General features: G+C 45.5%; 1 protein-coding gene across 1 annotated transcript; it reads right to left on the bottom strand.

The window, feature by feature from the left end:
* Window positions 1–4: 4 nt before the first annotated feature.
* Window positions 5–4,351, bottom strand: hddc2 (HD domain containing 2). Its single transcript, XM_076272105.1, has 6 exons — window positions 4,279–4,351; window positions 3,969–4,090; window positions 3,687–3,789; window positions 1,801–1,869; window positions 1,265–1,403; window positions 5–816 (listed from the first exon to the last, which is right to left on the bottom strand). Exons 1-6 carry the CDS (start codon window positions 4,321–4,323, stop codon window positions 653–655), a joined length of 642 nt encoding a protein of 213 aa, XP_076128220.1. The 5' UTR covers window positions 4,324–4,351; the 3' UTR covers window positions 5–652.
* Between the last annotated feature and the right edge of the window lie 13,897 nt (window positions 4,352–18,248).

Here is an 18,248-nt window from a genome sequence, read left to right as displayed (position 1 = left end):
AACATGACTTTTTCAGAATCTTGCATTTGTATTCAGAAGGGGAAAACTTAAAAAGATCAAGGTTTAAAAAGAAACATACAAATATATTTGAAAACCGTTTGGTAATATCCAAAGAAAAACAAAAACAAACCACTATACTGAAGGCAACACGGAACTTTGTGATGCCTACTCTAACCACAATAACAAATACAAATAAAGAAAAGGTGAAGAAATACTTTTTCATATACTGCTGACATGCATTTGAAAACTAGAACTGTCATTTTTAGATGATTAAATTACAATAAAATGCAACATTTCAAGTAATGACTTTAATGTGGTGCTAAGTCTATTGCATCTATTTCTGAATAGACACTTATTTTCAGAGTTTGGCAGCTTGGATTATCAGTCATCATCATCTCCAAGTTGCCTGAGGTAAATCGTGACATTTGCTCAGAAATTGTAAGGGTTCAACCTTACTACAAATAGTTACTCTTTTACCCTTTACATATATTTTGTTGATTGAGTTGCAGCACCACCTTGTGTATGACAACTCAATTACAATTCACTGTACGCGTCACGGCACAGTGTGTTCCAAATAGTGACATTATGAGGGGGTTGAGCGCAGGCACACACAAACATATCAGTCCAGTGGAGGATTTGAGGCATATGTCAGTCATGAGGAGCTAGATGGTGTGTTCGTTGAAGTGTCCGTTTTCTCCTGTGTTGCTGCTGCTGCTGCTGCTGCTGGTTGTTCAGCCTCCCCCTTACCCATGTGCCTTGCTCTCTCGTCATTCAAGCTCTCCACCAATCGCAGCACCTCTGGGTGGTGAAAGCGGCCTATAGAAACAGGGAAAAGAGAGGAAAACAGATCTCCCATAATCAATTACACTGATGAGGAAATCAAATCAAGCCATTTAGCTACTCGGCATCGCCAGATTAGTACGAGTTAAGTGGTTGAAATGCTTCATACGTAGACAACGCAGCAGGATTTGAAAAGATTGAGATTGCTGCAAATAAACATAATTATGTTCAATTAAATCTGTTAACTCTTATGTAACAGTACAGAGCACCCCACCTCTTCGATACATGAAGTCATTCAACACAGAGATAGAGTGGTTGCATGGAAATCACATATAGTATACTCTAGCTACATGTACTGTACATAAATAGACTACTTTACTGCTCCTTAAAGGAACGCTGTAGTGTATGTCTGGTTGCAGTGTTGCCAGTGTAAAAGTTAGTTCCTCAGACCGATAAGGAACCAGAACTAGGACTGGCGACCCACCACGGGTGGAGGTAAAGAACTCCTCCAGGCGTCCTGGCGTGCCCTCCAGCTGCTCGTACTCGTGGGCCTGCAGGATCATCTCTAGCTGGTCCAGCTCCTTTACCAGCTTGGCCTCGGGGCTGGACTGCGTCTCATACTCCTACAGCATGAAACCAGGACCACTCAGTCAGTCAAGACAAACAGCTAATCTGAGCTGTCTTTTACAAGTCACGCTGGAGTAAAGTTAACTTCTCTGAAAAACATCTGGTTTGGTCTAACAGGCAAACAGATTTGTGTTTCAAGTTGGCCTGGAAATATTTCTGAATGCTGAAGAGCAGACTTGATTTACAGTAGGGAAGTGGAACACTCATTAAACTCCTATACAACACAAAGAGGCCTACTGGGAATGGGAAGGGTTTTACACAAACACAAACAACCCTCAGGACATGGTGTACTGGGTCAGAAACGCTGTCAATTACCTTAGAAATTGGTATCAATTGGCTAAACGGGAGGTCTTCAAACCATCCTTCAGAGAGAGAGAGAGAGTAAACACTTACATTCCATAAATCGTAGATTTCCTTCCGAAGACCATCACTTAGTAGTCCTGTCAAGTGTTCCATGGCCTCCTGCAAAGTTTTGTAAATGTACACAAAGAATGTATAAAGCAAGTGAAGTACAAATATGCTAAGATTACAAGCATGTATGAATACACAAATGTGTTATTATGACCGCCGCGCAGCGAAGCGGCGGTCATATAGGTTTAGTCAGATTTTTTTTTTTTTTTTTTTTTTTTTTTTCTTTTTCGCATGTCCAAATTTCCGTCAATGAGTCCCGGGACACTGAAAGACCGGGGTAGACGAAACTTGGTGGGCATGTAACCCCATATGGATAGCATGGAACCATCGTTTTTCGTTTTGATCTGTAGCCCCCCCGCTGGACTGCACCCCCCGAAAGGAGGGTAGGGCAGACACAGTTTTCTGTGAATATCTCGAGAACCGTAAGGTTTAGGAGGACCATTTTTTTTTTGTAAGTTGATCTCAAGGGGCCATGTCAACCCATTCCATAACCACTCATTTCATGTATAGCGCCACCTAGTTAAACACAAAAAAGTTAAAATGAGGTGTTGTAATCGCAGGTATCTGTGACCTAACATAGTCAAAACTGCACGAAATTGGAAGTGTAGGATCATTATGACACCCTCTGAATGCACGCCAAGTTTCGTGGAATTACGTTCATGGGGGGCCACACAATAAATTAATTTATGTTACTATACACCAACTGGCCTGTAGGTGGCCGGAGACAGTTTTCTGTGAATATCTCGAGAACCGTAGGGCCTAGGAGGTCCACCTTTTTTTTGTATGTTGATCTCAAGGGGCCATGTCAACCCATCCCATTACCACTTATTTCATGTATAGCGCCACCTAGTTAAAAATTAAAAAGCAAAAATTTAGGTGTTTTCATCACAATATCTCTGGCTGACATGATCAAAACTGCACGAAATTGAAAGTGTAGGATCATTATGACACCCTCCGAATGCATGCCAAGTTTTGTGTACTTTCGTTCATGGGGGGCCTTACAATAAAATAATTTATGTGTACATTTAGTGACGTACACCAACAAGGATTCCCGGGACACTGAAAGACCGGGGTACACAAAACTTGGTGGGCATGTACCCCCACATGGATAGCATGGAACCGTCATTTTTCGTTTTGATCTGTAGCCCCCCCGCTGGACTGGACCCCCCGAAAGGAGGTTAGGCCAGACACAGTTCTCTGTGAATATCTTGAGAAATGTAGGGCCTAGGATGACCATTTTTTTTCCGTATATATTTGCCTCCAGGGGTCATGTTAACCCATTTCATGTGCACACATGTGCACAAACAGATACACACGCACACACACACACTCACAGTAATCATACGTATGACATATACTCACACAGTAGACATATGTACGCTTCCATGCACAGGCACATACGCAGGCACACACACAAGCACGCACACACACACACACACACACACACACACACACACATAACATAAACATATCACAAACAATCAAGAATTTCTCAGAATTATGAACAGGCAAGATGGAGGTGGGGTTGTATAAAATGAATTTTACATGTGAAATCTATGAACTAATCATGTTTTGGGACTTGTTGTCTAGCAGATACCAGTGAGAATTGAGTGTGCATAATGCAATTTAGTGAGACAGTTAGAATCATATAGGCCTTTCAGCGTGATTTCTTTTTGTGGAAAAAATGTGCTGGACTGGGCGGCGGTCATATTTTGTACCGCTCTGCGGTACATCTAGTTTTACCACAATCTATGTAGCGTCACTCAAACATGGATAGACTAATGATGTGGACAGCTTGTTCTCAAATAGGGAATGTCATGTTTGCGTTTTATAGTAGGCACAGTAGTGTCCTTCACGGAAAAACTGACCTTCTCTCTCCTGTGTTTCTCTGGTTTGCTTATGTTGTCTGCAGGGGCAATGTCCCCCACAATGCACTCTGCCATATCATGAACCAGGGCCAGTTTCATGCACCTTGAAATGAGCGATATTAAATACAGTGATGATTATAATGTACCATCAGGTCAATTACATTGCTAATTGTGTTGTAGCCTATTATAACGACCAAAGCCAGCATAGAAATGCAGACATGGTTAGAAACACATGTATTCCATATAACTATAACAGCACGATATTTTCTGAGAAATACATACCTGTCCTTATTGAGGTTGCGATCTTCAATCGTAAGAGCCATCATGGACATTCTGTACATGTGATCTGAAACGCTCTCCGGTTGTTTCACATTTCTGTACACCCAGCCCGTGCGTGGCACACGCTACGTATAGAAAAAGAGTAGACTAGGTTATGTAATGTAGCCTACTGTATGATCCTCTAATGGTATGTTTTCTACTAGCATTTTCAAAATCTAAGAGTAGCCTAAGTTTAAAACACATAAGCTCTAAAAGACAATTATGTGAACGTTTGTTGATACCCTCAAGCATTAATTAAACGTAGGTGGCTTACCTTTAGCTGACCAATAAGTTTCATAAACTGCAACATATTGTCCATACCTCTCTGTAAACAAGTGCTGGTTGTGAACCGGAAACACTTGTCTATTCTTGCTGAAGATTGCAATGACATAACATGACCGTAAGATGGCGCTTAATGCTTGGGCTAGAAGCAGGAGTAGCATGCACTGCTCGCTTTTTCTGGGACTCATTCTCGTCTGGGATTTTCACGCACCGTCTGGTATTTTCAGGACCCTGCCATTCAAGGGTGAGGATACACTCTCTGTGGTAAAATAATTCATATTCATGTGTTCATTATTTAATTCACAGACTGATGACATGGTTCTGTGGTTGTGGTTTAGCTGATAAAAAAAATGGCTCGCTGAGAGAGGCCTTGAAGTTTGATAGAAGACAAAGTAGAGAGAAGTTTTTCCAAAATTCAAGGGTGAGCTGTTGACTAACTTTGTAATCTGATAAATATGCTTTTTGCTATAGTGTACAGCAAAATGGATTATATCTTGCGTCTACGTGCATGAGAGATGAATGGAATAAAAAAACAGAAACATTTTGCCAGAATTCTGTTTTCATCGAAAGTTTGTAGTTCATTTATCACAAGCAATACAAGTTAACTCTTGTCCTCTGAAATACGATAAAATACCATTAAACTCTTTGTAGATTTGTCCTTGGCATATGTTATTTGAATACAATGTAACAGCCATGGACATACGTTTGTAAATTCCAAACAGACTACATAATTTTTCCCACATGCTTGTGTGAGATCCATTTGACAACATGGTAACAACAAGTCCTCATCATAAAAGACAGCTTGTTGTCTTGGAAATGAAAATCTCATTATGTCTCACACAAAGTGGGTATCCCACTTTGCTTTATGACTTAAAGTCTCAGTTTTTTCCTCTTTTTCCTCTTTATTTAATTTTCAAGAATTACAAATTGCCTTGAGGTTCCTTATGGATTGCATGTGTGCCAGTGACCTTGGAGGAAAGCTGCTAAACAGAGTCAGTGAAGATGACATCAGTCTCTTCCTGCTTATCTTGTCTTTCTCAGCCCTGTCTGCACTCCTCCTGCACCAGTGGCAGGTGTGAGAGGTCCTGTCGTCAGGCAGGCAGATGAGGACAGATGACAGTCGGATGCTGGCCCTTTCCTTCCGAATGGGTTAAGGAGATAGGCTCAGGGTCATCTCCCCACTTTGGGGGCTCTGGGTGTGGGGAGGTTTGGGACTCCAGTGGTCGGCTAGTCACCGGCATCCTCTACCTGTGCCACCACCACCGCCACGGCACTTCCCTTCCCGCAGACATCATTTCCTGGAGGCCGCTCAGCAGCTTCCCAGAGAGATGCAGCCAGATGCGGGAGGGCAGGGGAGGGGAGAGACAATACAGGCCCACCCTGGGAGTGCCCCCTATAACAGACAGCAGGAAGGAAGCTGGAGTGGAGTGGATGCACCACTCATGATGTCTCATCCCAGCGTCAAGCCCCTGCACAGGAGTCAGTGGACGGGACGAGTGGGGCTGGGGGGAGGGTCAGGGTTGCGGATGTCATGTCTTCAAAACAAACATGCACTTTATCCATGTTCAGTCCCTGCCATTAGGTGTGTTACTCGCACAATAAACAAACATAGATGCCTTATTTATTTATGTCATTTTTCTTTTTTGTAGCTATGATAAACTCCAGATAAAAGTCCAGTTGATTTTGGATGCAGCACTCAACTAAAGTAAAGAAATAGAAAGTCAATTGGATAGGGTTTATTACACAAGCATGAAATGTTCGTGACTTCTTTATTTTCTGTCAGGCTACCTTGAGTCAAACCGCAGCCAACTCACACAGCTTTACTGTGAAAAAACAAAACATCATTTCACGCTCCTCGTGCTTCTCCAAACAAGCCTTTGGTTGCCAGGGGTAACCGCAAGCCAGGAGAAAGTTTATTATCTTGCCCGGGTTCTCTATCCGCACCTTGAGCTCTGACCGCGGGTGAATAGGCAGGTCGTGCCTTTGAGCGCTGTTCCGACATCAAGACGAAACACGTTCTCGGCGTCGCACGGCCAATCACGAGGGTGAAGTGTCAACTTGACGGCATTCTTTCAGGGCAAGGTGTCATTCGTTTGGCTCGCTTGTGTATGCATGAATGGGCATAAATTCTCACCTGACCCCCCTGAGCATCCCGTTTCAACTCTGCCTGCACCGGCTGCAGTCGACCACCCCTCCACCCCCACCCCCCCCGGGGCTACAGAGGCCACCTGCCTCCCCTGAGGGGGCAAATACGTGACGGGTGTCGAGAGAAGAAAGAAGGAAGAAAAAGGAACGTCAAAACAAAACACCAACATCCACGCGGCTTCCGTTGTCAAAACAACGATGACTCGTCACCGCACACTCCAGACCCCCCCCCCCCCCCCCCCTTGACAGGAAGTGAGGCGTACCTTCCTGTCCCAGTCCTCCAGGGCAAAAAATAGCCGCCACGCTCCGGAAGTGAGGGAAGCTGCTGACTGCTCATCCCAAGGAAGTATTGTCCCATCTGCTATTTTTAACTTCAGCATTCGTAGTAGTTTTTAAAATGGCCACCTGACCTTTGACCCCTCACGCTGACCTCAGGGGCTGGCTTGGGTTGTGGGGGGTAACAGGGGGGTTGTGTGTTACTAAATCTGGCGAGTGAACACTAAAAATGGCCTGGGAATTCAACTGGGGGATTTTTTCGGGGGGCGGCAGCCTCGCTCCCTCCTCAAGTTGGTTGCTCACAGAGTGATGCCGTCAGCGAGCTGGGAGATGACGGGAAGACGGCGGAGTTTCTCGTGAGAATCCCGCGTCCTGTCCTGCCCGCGGACTAGCCTGGAGAGTGCTGTGAATGTGTGTCCTGCAGGGTGTGTGGGTGAGGGGAGGGGGGGGGGGGGGGGGGCGGTGTTGGGGTTACTCTGTGAGAAACAGATAATTGGCGAGAGCAGCAGACCTTCTCCTTCATCACAACCTGGGCTTTCGTTGCTGTTGTTGTTATTGTTGTTGCTGCTGTTCCACTTCTCTGTGCTGTGTTCTCACCCCATGTGGTATTGTGACCCAGCGCTCACCCACCCTAGGCACACTGACCTTTCCTCCAGACACTCCATCTCCGTGACAGAGATTAGACTGCCTACTGAGAGTTCTGACTCAGTGATCACTGCCCTGTCCACTCCATCTAAAATAGTCAACCCACACACAAACACAATGTCATTACATTATTAATTACACCATTGTGTTTACTATGATTATTACAAATATATAAACCAATAATTACAATATCAAGTCATTTTACATACAAAGAGAAGAGAATGATTAATTTTTGGTCACGACTAGGAGAAAGTGGGATTTCCAGTTGAAGGGAAAATGTATAACTAGTAAACTACAACCACAGAAGACAAAGTAGTCAGAGTGTGTGTGTGTGTGTGTGTGTGTGTGTGTGTGTGTGTGTGTGTGTGTGTGTGTCTGAGACTACACTTTTATCAAAAGGATGGGTCATAGGAGCAGGTCAGGACATCAGACATCACCTGAACTCCATCAGCGTCAGCGCCAAACACATACACACACACACACACACACACAAACACAGACACAGACACACACACACACACACACACACACACACACACACACACACAGGCATCACACCCAGCAGCTCCGTCTGGCTGCGGGAGGAGGACCGCACTCTCCCAGCAGGCCGCGTGAGTATCCCCGGGAGAGAGGTTAGCGCGGGGGCAGGTGAAACACGATCCCCCCTCCCGGCGATGCGACTGCACCTCAAAAGGGTCCCACCACCTTGAAGTGAATGACCTCAGCTGCTGCGACCGTAACCAGAGTTCAGAGCAAAGACGAGAAAGACAGACAAAGAGAGAGAGAAAGAGAAAGAAAGAGTGTGTGAGAGAGAGAGAGAGAAAGAGAAAGAAAGGATAGAGAGGGATCTGTCTGTCCCCGTGTGGGAGTCAACGTGGAAGGAGGGGTGTAGCTGGGGCTGTGAAAGCGTACGCTGCTTTATTCTTCTCCTCCTCCTGTCCTCTACTCTTTCCTCCTCCTCTTCCTTCTCCTCCTCTTCTTCACCCTCTCCTTTCTTCGTCTGCTCCCTCTCGTCTCTGGGGCAGCAGTGGGAAGAAAAGGACATTGTAATTCACGGGCGCCTGGCTTTGATAGTGGGCACTGCATGATCCCACGTGTGTGTCTGTGTGTGTGTCTTTTTCTGTATGTATGTGTGTGCGTGTGTGTGTGTGTGCGTGTCTGTGTGTGTGTGTGTGTGTCCTGGCTTTGATACCGGTCCCCCTGGAGGTGCCAGGAGTGAGGGGGGGGAGGCTGGGAGCTCCCCTGTGAAGCGTTCAGCGCACTGCCAGGGGGAGGGTGGATCTTGGCATGCTCCGTAAAACGGATTCTCTGCGCGCTGTGAAATGCAGCGGGCAAAGAAAGAGTTTTATGTTCTCTCAAAACACTTTAGAATGGAAATGATAGATAGAGCATCGATCTGTTCCAAAAAAGTAATGAGATCAGGAATTGCCCATTTAGCTAATGAAGCCTTTAAAATGGGTTCAAAAAGTTATGAAGACATTATTCAGTATATGAATAATGACTACCATACTTGAGTGAAAACTAATGCCATCATGAACTGTGCCATTATATTTCTCTTAAATAAAACAATTCGATATTTGATCGTTAAAATAATTGGAATCTGACCGATCAGACGCAAAACATTTTTTAAGCACCGTGTGCACAAAGTATAGGCCTTGTTGATCGGCATTACGTAAACAGGAAGCGGGATTGTTTTTGTGTTTATCTGAGGCGTGACGGGACGTTTAACCCCGCGTTTGGCAGGACGAACTGGTCCATTGAGGAGCCCTGCAGGGGGCCGTGCCGCTCAGCGGGTAGCGGCTAACCCTGGGAATGCTTTGGGGTTAACGCTGTCACCATGGCACGCTGGCCCGTAAGCTTCGTTCCTGCTCGGCGTCAGCCCTCATCTTCATCGTCATACTTAACGCTGCGGCATTTGAGCCCTGTGTCTAATTGTCCCCACATCACTGCATCAAGTTTTACAATGCCTATAATGATTTGGCAGGCACTGAACGCTTATGAGTAACGATTCAATGATTCCTGTAAGTGCGATGTCTATGAGGGTGTCGATTACATGTTTTTTTTTATATGTGATCATTCTCAAACTGTAACATACATTAAGCATTCATGTGCTTGTTGTTTCCATAGCAATAAGTGTCACTAAGGTCCCAGGCACAGGAGGGAGTTCTGTTCACGTCCGTTTTGTGGACTTCCATACCATAAATGTATAATACTGTCAGACATACATTCTGTCTTTAAAATTTTACCAAATACAAAGTATTTGTTTTATAGTAAACTGTGGAACCATAATTAAGTATCTATACATGTTGAGTCAATGACAGAAAAGGCTTAGAGCAACACACAATAAAAACAAATGAAAAGTCCATAGCCAACGCTTCACAATATAGTTTGCATCAGAATCACCCCGAGACACCCAGGCTACAAATCCTCACCTTCCACTGACCTGGGATGCATGTCCACACATGTCCGCCTGCATGGTAATGAGCACTGTTGGAAGAGCTTGCTGTCTCCAGAACAGTTCTGTCCACTGCCGCTCTGCAGCGGAGTGCCATAATGTGTACTTAAGGTTTTTAACTCTATGCCTAGTGTGGCATTAGGCCGTGTGCCAGGGCATTATTTGGCCCGCTGGTGGTGTGAATTATGGGATGCTAATGACAAAGTCCCTGGTGTAATAGCAAGCGTGGTGTTTCAAGTGGTTGGTCGTCCTTTGTGGGTTCTAGAGAAATTTGCTCGTCAAATGGTTTGTGGTGTTCCTTGGCTCCCAATGTCTGGGCATTGCAAGGCTGCAGAAATTAGTTATTTCCATTGTAAAGGGAAAAGGAGTCAATAAAAACATCAACAACACAAAACACTGGTGCACTGCTATCCGCAACAAAGCACCAATCTGTTTCTGCACACACAACATTTATTCAAGTTTGAGTGCAGTCACAATGCATTAGGATGTTGAAATATCCGAGCGCATTGTTTTGTTTTGTTTTTCTTTGCTTTACTCCCCTTTCAATAGTTTGACCCGACGCTTCCTATGAGACCGAGTGGCGAATGGACAGACGGCTGGACGGGTGTGGTGTGCCGTGGCGTGGCATGGTGTGGCGTGGCGTGGTGTGGTGTGGCGTGGTGTGGCGTGGCGCTGGCACCCGACTCTCCCTTTTTACTGTCGCATGTAACTCTACCGCAACCAGCCAGCCCCTGACCCACTTCCCTTCAGCTCTGGCTTTCGCACACACACACACACACACACACACACACACACACACACACACACCCACACACGCACACACACATACATACACACACACACACACACACACACACACACACACACGGCAGAGACAGACAGAGAGAGAGGGAGACGGGTAGGGAGGGAGAAAGAGAGCCAGACAGAGGGAGAAAGCGAAAGAGAGAAGGAGAGAGAGAGAGAGAGCGAGTCTGACAGAGAGGGGTAGGTTGGGAAATAAAAGCGATAGAATGAGAGTGAAAAAGGAGGAGAAGGGATAGACAGAGAGAGAGGTAAAGAGAGACTAAGTGAGTAAGGTGAGGGAACAGTAGCTGACAGAAGAGAGAGCAAGAGAAAGTGTAGGAGAAGAAGAGAGAGAGAACACACACAAGCACACATACGCTCGCTCTCTCTCACACACAGACGCACACACTCATGCACACACACACTCAGACAAATACACACACACACACTCACGCAGGCACACACACACACACACGCACACACACACTCCCTGGCTCCTGTCGTCTGCTCCCACGCCCCGCGCCCCCTCCCTGGCTGATGGATCACCCTGTTCCCAGCGTTGTGCCAGCTCCCCTGGGGGTTTGCCCGGCACACACACACACGCACGCACACACACACACACACACACACACACACACACACCCCGCCTGCACGGACTCCATGGTGCCGCTTTGCCACCTCCTCTCTCCTCTACCTCCTTCATCTTTCTCCTCCTCCCACTCAAAAGCAGTTATGCCCACTCTCTTTCTCTTTCACTCGCTCTCTCACTCTCTTTTTCTCTCTCTTTCTCTCTCTCTCTCTGTCTGCCTTGTGGCCATTACCACCTGTGGCGTTAACACACAGTGCTATCTGTCTCAGGGGCTGTGCTGCTGCGCTAGGGAGGGTTTTGATCTGTTTGCTGTCTAATGGTCAGTGGGCCACAGTCGTGTTTTCTTTTCTTTTTCACCTCTCCCTCTATCTCTCTCTCTATCTCTCTCTATCTCTCTCTACATGGATTTCCCTTAGTTCACTATCTTTCTCTTTTTTTCCTCATTTTCTCTGAACCCCCCATTGAAAGAAAGAAAGAAAGAAAGAAAGAAAGAAAGAAAGAAAGAAAGAAAGAAAAGATAAAGGAAGAAATACTATCAAAAGAAAGGGATGAGAAATAAAAGAAAGAGAAAGTAAAAAGTAATAAGAGACAGAGTGAAAGAAAAAAAGAAAGGAAGAGAGAGAGAGAGAGTGAGAGAGTGGGGAGTGTGTGGGGATGTGGCTAGGCTGGGCTCTGCCCTGAGAGTAGCCTGGGAACAGGACATTCAGAAGCACTCCAGGGCACGGGAAGGGGGGTGTTGCATCTCAGGTCAGGATGATTTAGTTGTAGAGCATGTGATGAAAGCTGTGTGTGTGTATGTGTATGTGTGTGTGTCTGTGTGTGTGTGTGTGTATGTGAATGCAAGTGTGTGTATTTATGTGTGTGTGTGTGTGTGAGAGAGAGAGAAAGAAAGTGAGACAGAGAATGTGTGTGTGAGAGAGAGAGAACAAGAGAGAGTGTGTGTATGTGTGTGTGTGTGTATGTGCGTGCACGTGCGTATGTATGTGTATGTGTGTCCTTGTGTTTGTATGTGTGTTGAGTATGTCTATGTTTGTGAGTGTGTGCACACTGTGTGTGCGTGTGTCTGTGTGTGTGTGTGTGTGTGTGTGTGTGTGTGTGCGTGTGTGTGTCCAAATGTAGCCTTGACTTTGAATCAGACCCTGCCGTCACATTTGAGTGGTGGCAGTCGCCTGGGAAGCGTGGATCATTGGGCAAAACCCCCTCAAGCACTTTCTCTCTCCCTCCCTTTCTCTATCACCCTCTTTCTCTCCCTTTGTTTGTTTCTTTCTTTCACTTCCTCCATCTTTCTTTACTCTTTCTCCCTTCTCTCTCTTGTGGAATCTCTGTGGGAGTGTTACAGGGTTCTGAGGACAACTTTCATCTTTAAACTGTTGGTGCGTTCCATCTGTCAACATCACACTTCTTTAGAGAGCAAGGGTACGATAGCGGATGAAGGAGTGTAAGAGAGAGAGAGAGAGAGAGAGAGAGAGAGGAAGAGACAGAGTGTTGGATAGAGAGAGAGAGAAGAAGAGGCAGCGTGTGTTGGAGAGAGAGAGTTAGAACGAGAACCAGAGTAAGAAAGACATACAGGAAAAAACAGAATAAAGAAAACGGCAATTTTACGAGCCAAAAAACACAACAAGTAATATTCCAATTTCAGGATCACTGATCAGCAGCTATGTTGTGGCAGACGGAGTCACAACATGTCCGAGATAAGCAGGATTAAGACTAGCAAGTCATGAGGCTGAGGTGGTGGTGGCGGGGGTGGTTTTCTTTTTTTTTGAAACAGTCCTACACAGATGACCTCCGCCCATATCTCTGCCTAAGTGACAACTCCAATGCAGAGAGCCGCCACTAAGACGGCTAATTGGAATGTATTTGATGTGTTTTGGTGCGAGGTGCTTTTGAACTCGCACGTGACAACGGTTCAGATGGTGTCGGTACAGCCGGATCAAAATGCACTGAAGGAAAAAAATATATATACCAAGAGGACAAAAGCCAACTGAGCACAGAAGCCAATGCACACACACGCACACACACACACACACACACACATGCACGCGCACATGTATAGAAAAGGTCTTTACGTTAAGAGCTGTGACATAGAAGTACACTTTTGTCAACCAAAAATCAGTTATTCTCATTGTTTACACATCAATTTGTCACAGTTATTTGAATACAACTATTAACATTAGGAATACTACTTTCTTTACTTTCTGATTTGAACGTTTATTGTAATTCATTTGCCAATGATGATGACACAAGCTCAATTTGTATGACAACGATGTCCCAACCCAGATGACTAATAAACTTAAGGGATATGAGTCGTACAGTGGGGGACTGTGGCAACAAAAAATGCCTGTCCTCTTTGTTGTCGCTGAGTACGTGCAGTGGCTTTTCCTTTGGTATGGCCCAAATTAGGCCATTAAAATAATCACAGCCGACTTATCTTATTGATAAAACAAACCTCTTTATCACTTCACAGACTCAGGGTGGAACCACCTTTGACCTAACATAATTTGAGTTTCTCAATGGCAATGCCAAAACACAGATAACTGTGTACAAACCTCTTTGGCTTAAAACAAAAAATGTTGCAGCATGCTTCTCATGCAGAACATGAAGGGGACGGTAGTGTTCATTTCAGAGACATTTTAGAGAAATGAACAGAAATATGAATATGAATGAATGCAAGAAAAAATATAGTGAGACAATACTGTATGCTTAGTGAATGCTGTTACACTCTTAACACGAATGTGTTAGAAACAGCACAAACTGTGTCCTCCATATCTGGACTTAAAGATGTGTTGAAAACAACACAAGTTGTGTTATTTTCAACACATTCGTTTTAAGACTGTAAGTGCATGGGAAGTCGCCAGTCTTTACAAAAAATGGTAGAGGGGGTTTTCCCAGCATGTGAAAATGTGTTTAAATATTGGATAGATGTGTTGATGTTCCCACACAGCCAGGGAGATGGGAAAGACAGGTTATGCTTTACGTTTCGTGTGACTGCATTGTCTCATTTTCAACCTATTTGAAAAAGGAAACATAGTTAAAGAATACCACTGCATCCTCCCAAACAAACCCGTCACCCCCCCCCCCCCCCCCCACACACACACACACACACACACAAACAGAGAGAGAGTGCTAGCCCTGATCTCCTCAGTGCTCTCTCACTCTCTCTCTCCCCCACACGCACACACACACACACACACACATGCAGACACAGACAATATGAGGGAAATATGTTTGCACTATATCCTGTTCGCATAGTGCTCACTGGAGCAAAGCCAGGGGAGGTTAAAGCAATGGGAAACAACCCCCTCACCCTCACACCCACAGTCAAACACCACCACTCCATCGCACCCCACTCCCACCCCACCTTGCTCCCACCCTCCCCTCCCCTGGGTCTGAGCAGTCCAAGGCCCTTGTCACAGTGTTGGAGCTGGCATGGAGAGGTTATATTTAGACCCCAGACAACCAGAAAAAATGAGAGAGAAAGAGTGGGAGAGAAACTGTGTGTGTCTTTGTGTGTGTGTGTGTGTTTGTGTGTGTGTGTCTGTGTGTGTGTTAAAGAGAAACTGAGAGAGAAAAGGAAGAGAACAACTGTGTGTGTGTGTGTGTGTGTGTGTGTGTGTGTGTGTGTGTGTGTGTGTGTGTGTGTGTGTGTGTGTGTGTGTGTGTGTGTGTGTGTGTGCGTGCGTGTGTGTGCGCGCGCGTGTTTGTGCGTGCGTGTGTGTGTGTGTCAGTGAGAGACTGCAAGAGAGAGAGAGAGAGAGAAAGAAAGGGAGAGAGGAGGAAAGGGGGCCAGTCACTTAATAAATAAAGAGGCCAGAGCCTGAGAACGGCGGCGAGGCCGACCAAGGAAAACAATCGGCGAGTCAACACACGGACCGGCCTGAGAAAACAAACAGAGCTGATGAGAACGCCGCTGCTCCTGAAAGGCTCATTAGCAGCCAGATGCACAGTCACACACACACACACACGCTCATGCACACACACACACACACACACACACACACCCATACAAACACACACACGCGCTCTCTCTCATGCACTCACACATGCACACTCACAGTGGTCCCCAAGCTCCTAGTACAAGCTAGCTTCTAGCTCTCTCTCTCTCTCTCTCTCCCTCTCTAACACACACACACACACACACACACACAGAGGCCCTTCGGCTCTCTCTCAGCACCACTTCCTCACACACTGCATGGTTGCCCAGCGGCACCTCCCCTCGCCACACTTGCCCTGCACCGCTTCCGACAGCAATCTATGTTTTATAAACGCCCTATAGGTGCTGCACTGGGTGATTTTTTACTGGACGTTTTACTTTGTTTCTCTCTCTCTTACACTCTCTCTCTCACTTTATCTCTCTCTCTTTCTCTCTCTCTTTCTCTCTCTTGCACTCATGCAATCATCCTCACCGGCTTCATTCCTTCACTGTTCTCTCTCTCTCTCTCACTCTCTCTCTCTCTCACTCTCTCTCTCTCTCACTCTCTCTCTCTCTCACTCTCTCTCTCTCTACCCATGTCTTTCCTTGCTCATTTCAATCAAATGTAGTCTAATGGTTATAGAGCCTACATGCATTAGTTAGCATTCTGTCTCTGCTGACACACTACATTTTAAAATTACTCACAGTTTGATACCTAATGCATGTCAAGATTCAAACCAAATTTTAAAAAAGACATAAGGCCCAACAGTTACTGTGAATTTTGAAAACAATTTCACAAAATAGTGTTATTCAGAACTGACGATATACATAAACAATGACAACACCACAATATCGGTTGGTAAACCTAAGAAGTATTGGCTGAACATGTTGTTGTCTCTGTCGTTGTTGCTCTCTCCCTGTTGTTGTATGTTTACCGGAAGTTAAGTTAGGGCCATGGAACGTTCCTTGATTGTTTATGTTGTTATGGAATATGGAATATTGTCATTGTTTTTAATGTATATCATCAGTTCTGAATATATATATATATATACTGGTGATGAACGAGACACTTTGTTTTGTTTTCCATGGGTTGCTGCTGTTAATGACTGTGTGGTTCCTATGTCCCTGCTATGCCTCTGCCTGGTGATTTGGTTAGCACCCCCACCCCCAACTGCCCCATGTTGTTTATTGTGCTAACGTGACAAGGCCTTTGTTTTGGAAGACATTTTTCATTTCTGAGCGTTAACGGAATGTGTCAGGGAACACTTGACATGCATTCTGGTGAGACAGGAACTCGCATGCGTGACTTTTTTGTTGTCGTTGTTTTGATGCATGTCTTTACGTGCTTCAGTGGGTTTATATGAGATGGGCTTGTTCCTGCTCTGTGCATAAATGAGGTCTGGAGTGGAACCACTGGCCCCATGCAACAGATACATCCATTTCTCACAACCATGACATTCTTCCATCCTTACGGAACGCATCTTGTTTTCTGTGAAGTTCTAAATTCAAATCCATAAAGATACTCTCTGAACTGAACATTTATAGTGAGCAAGAAGTTGACCTCCCTACAAGATAAGAATGCAGATACTGAGTATATACATCATAATAAATTAATTCCTTTGTTCTTCTAATATTTGTTGCCTTAGAAATTTGCCAGTGTTGGTAGCCTAACTCCATTCGCATGTCTGTCTATGGAATAAAAGTGCTTTCCTCTGATTGACATTTCTGAAGCATCCTTTAAATAGTATCCTCAGTTTCTCACAGTCAGTCTGCTATAACAGATTGAGAGAGCTGGGGGACATTTTTACTTCCTGTCTAGATATTTTGCAGATAAGGAGCACCAGGAGAATATTTGTGGTGTGTGTGTGTGTGTGTGTGTGTGTGTGTGTGTGTGTGTGTGCATGTGTGCGTGTGGTATCTGTGTGTGTGTGAGAGAGTATGTGTTTTGGAATAGGACTCTAAATAAATTGTGGATTTATGTTCACTTTGTGCATGTGTCATGTGTGTGTGTGTGTGTGTGTGTGTGTGTGTGTGTGTGTGTGTGTGTGTGTGTGTGTGTGTGTGTGTGTGTGTGTGTGTGTGTGTGTGTGTGTGTGTGTGTGTGTGTTAGTGTGTGTGTTTGTTGTATCAGAATAAATGATAGGCACCTTGTGTTTGTGTAATTATGCCTTGTGTGAGCATGTGTCTGTATGTGTGTATGACTCAACTAGAGTCTATGTGCATGATCCAGTGTATGTGCTTCTATGTACACACATACGTTTGTGTGTACTTTATTTGTGTATCTTAGTTTATTTGTGGTGTGTTTGTGCATGCATGTTTGTGTGTGTGTGTATGTCTGTGTCGCGGCAGATGTGGGAACGGCGCTAACGCAGCAACGCTTCCAGATCTTGATAGGGCAGCCGGGAGGGTGGAGGGGTCAGCCCCTATCTGCAGAGGGGATCGCCGGCACACACACAACAGAGGGAAGTACCCTTAGAGTGCCGTGCTCAGAGACCCATTGTGCTGACACACACACACACACACACACACACACACACACACACATGCACACACAGTTCTCCCCCTCCCCAACACACAAGCACACACACACACACACATAGTTCACCCTCCAGTCCCCCCCCCCCCCCCCCACACACACACACATGCACACACAGTTCTCCCCCAACACAAACACACATACACACACACACACACATAGTTCACCCTCCTCCAGTCTCACCCCCCCCCCCACACACACACACACACAGACGTACAACATCCACACATCCACACACACTCCCTTACACAACCTGGAGGAAAGGTCTAAAAATTGAAACCTCAAGCAGTCCAAATGACTCAGCAAGCCTGGGGCAGTTACGATGTGAAGAAACTGAACAATGTGTGGCTCTACTGTAGAGGTGGAGCCGAGTCACAGAGAGAGACACACAGCTCTAGGGATGCATACTTCAGCTGTGAACCAATGATATCCACCAGCAAATCATATGGCAGCTATACATGTACATGCATGGCACTGATCTGATGGCTCGATGGTGTTTTATGCCCCCAACGTTGTCTTCCAGGCAACACTGCCGCCGTCGACTTATAGGCACCTTATCCTAAACCTAACCTTAACCCTAACCCTAACCTTAACCCATGCTTAACCATAGCGCCTTCCAGGCA

The sequence above is a fragment of the Alosa pseudoharengus genome, unplaced genomic scaffold, assembly GCF_046254945.1.
Source record: "Alosa pseudoharengus isolate Yale_2024_CS ecotype anadromous, Long Island Sound unplaced genomic scaffold, YU_APseudo_1.1 YU_APseudo_1.1_scf_7, whole genome shotgun sequence".
In the NCBI taxonomy this organism is placed as follows: domain Eukaryota; kingdom Metazoa; phylum Chordata; class Actinopteri; order Clupeiformes; family Clupeidae; genus Alosa; species Alosa pseudoharengus.
The sequence above is the reverse complement of the archived record's forward strand: the minus strand, read 5'-3'. Positions and strand labels throughout refer to the sequence as shown.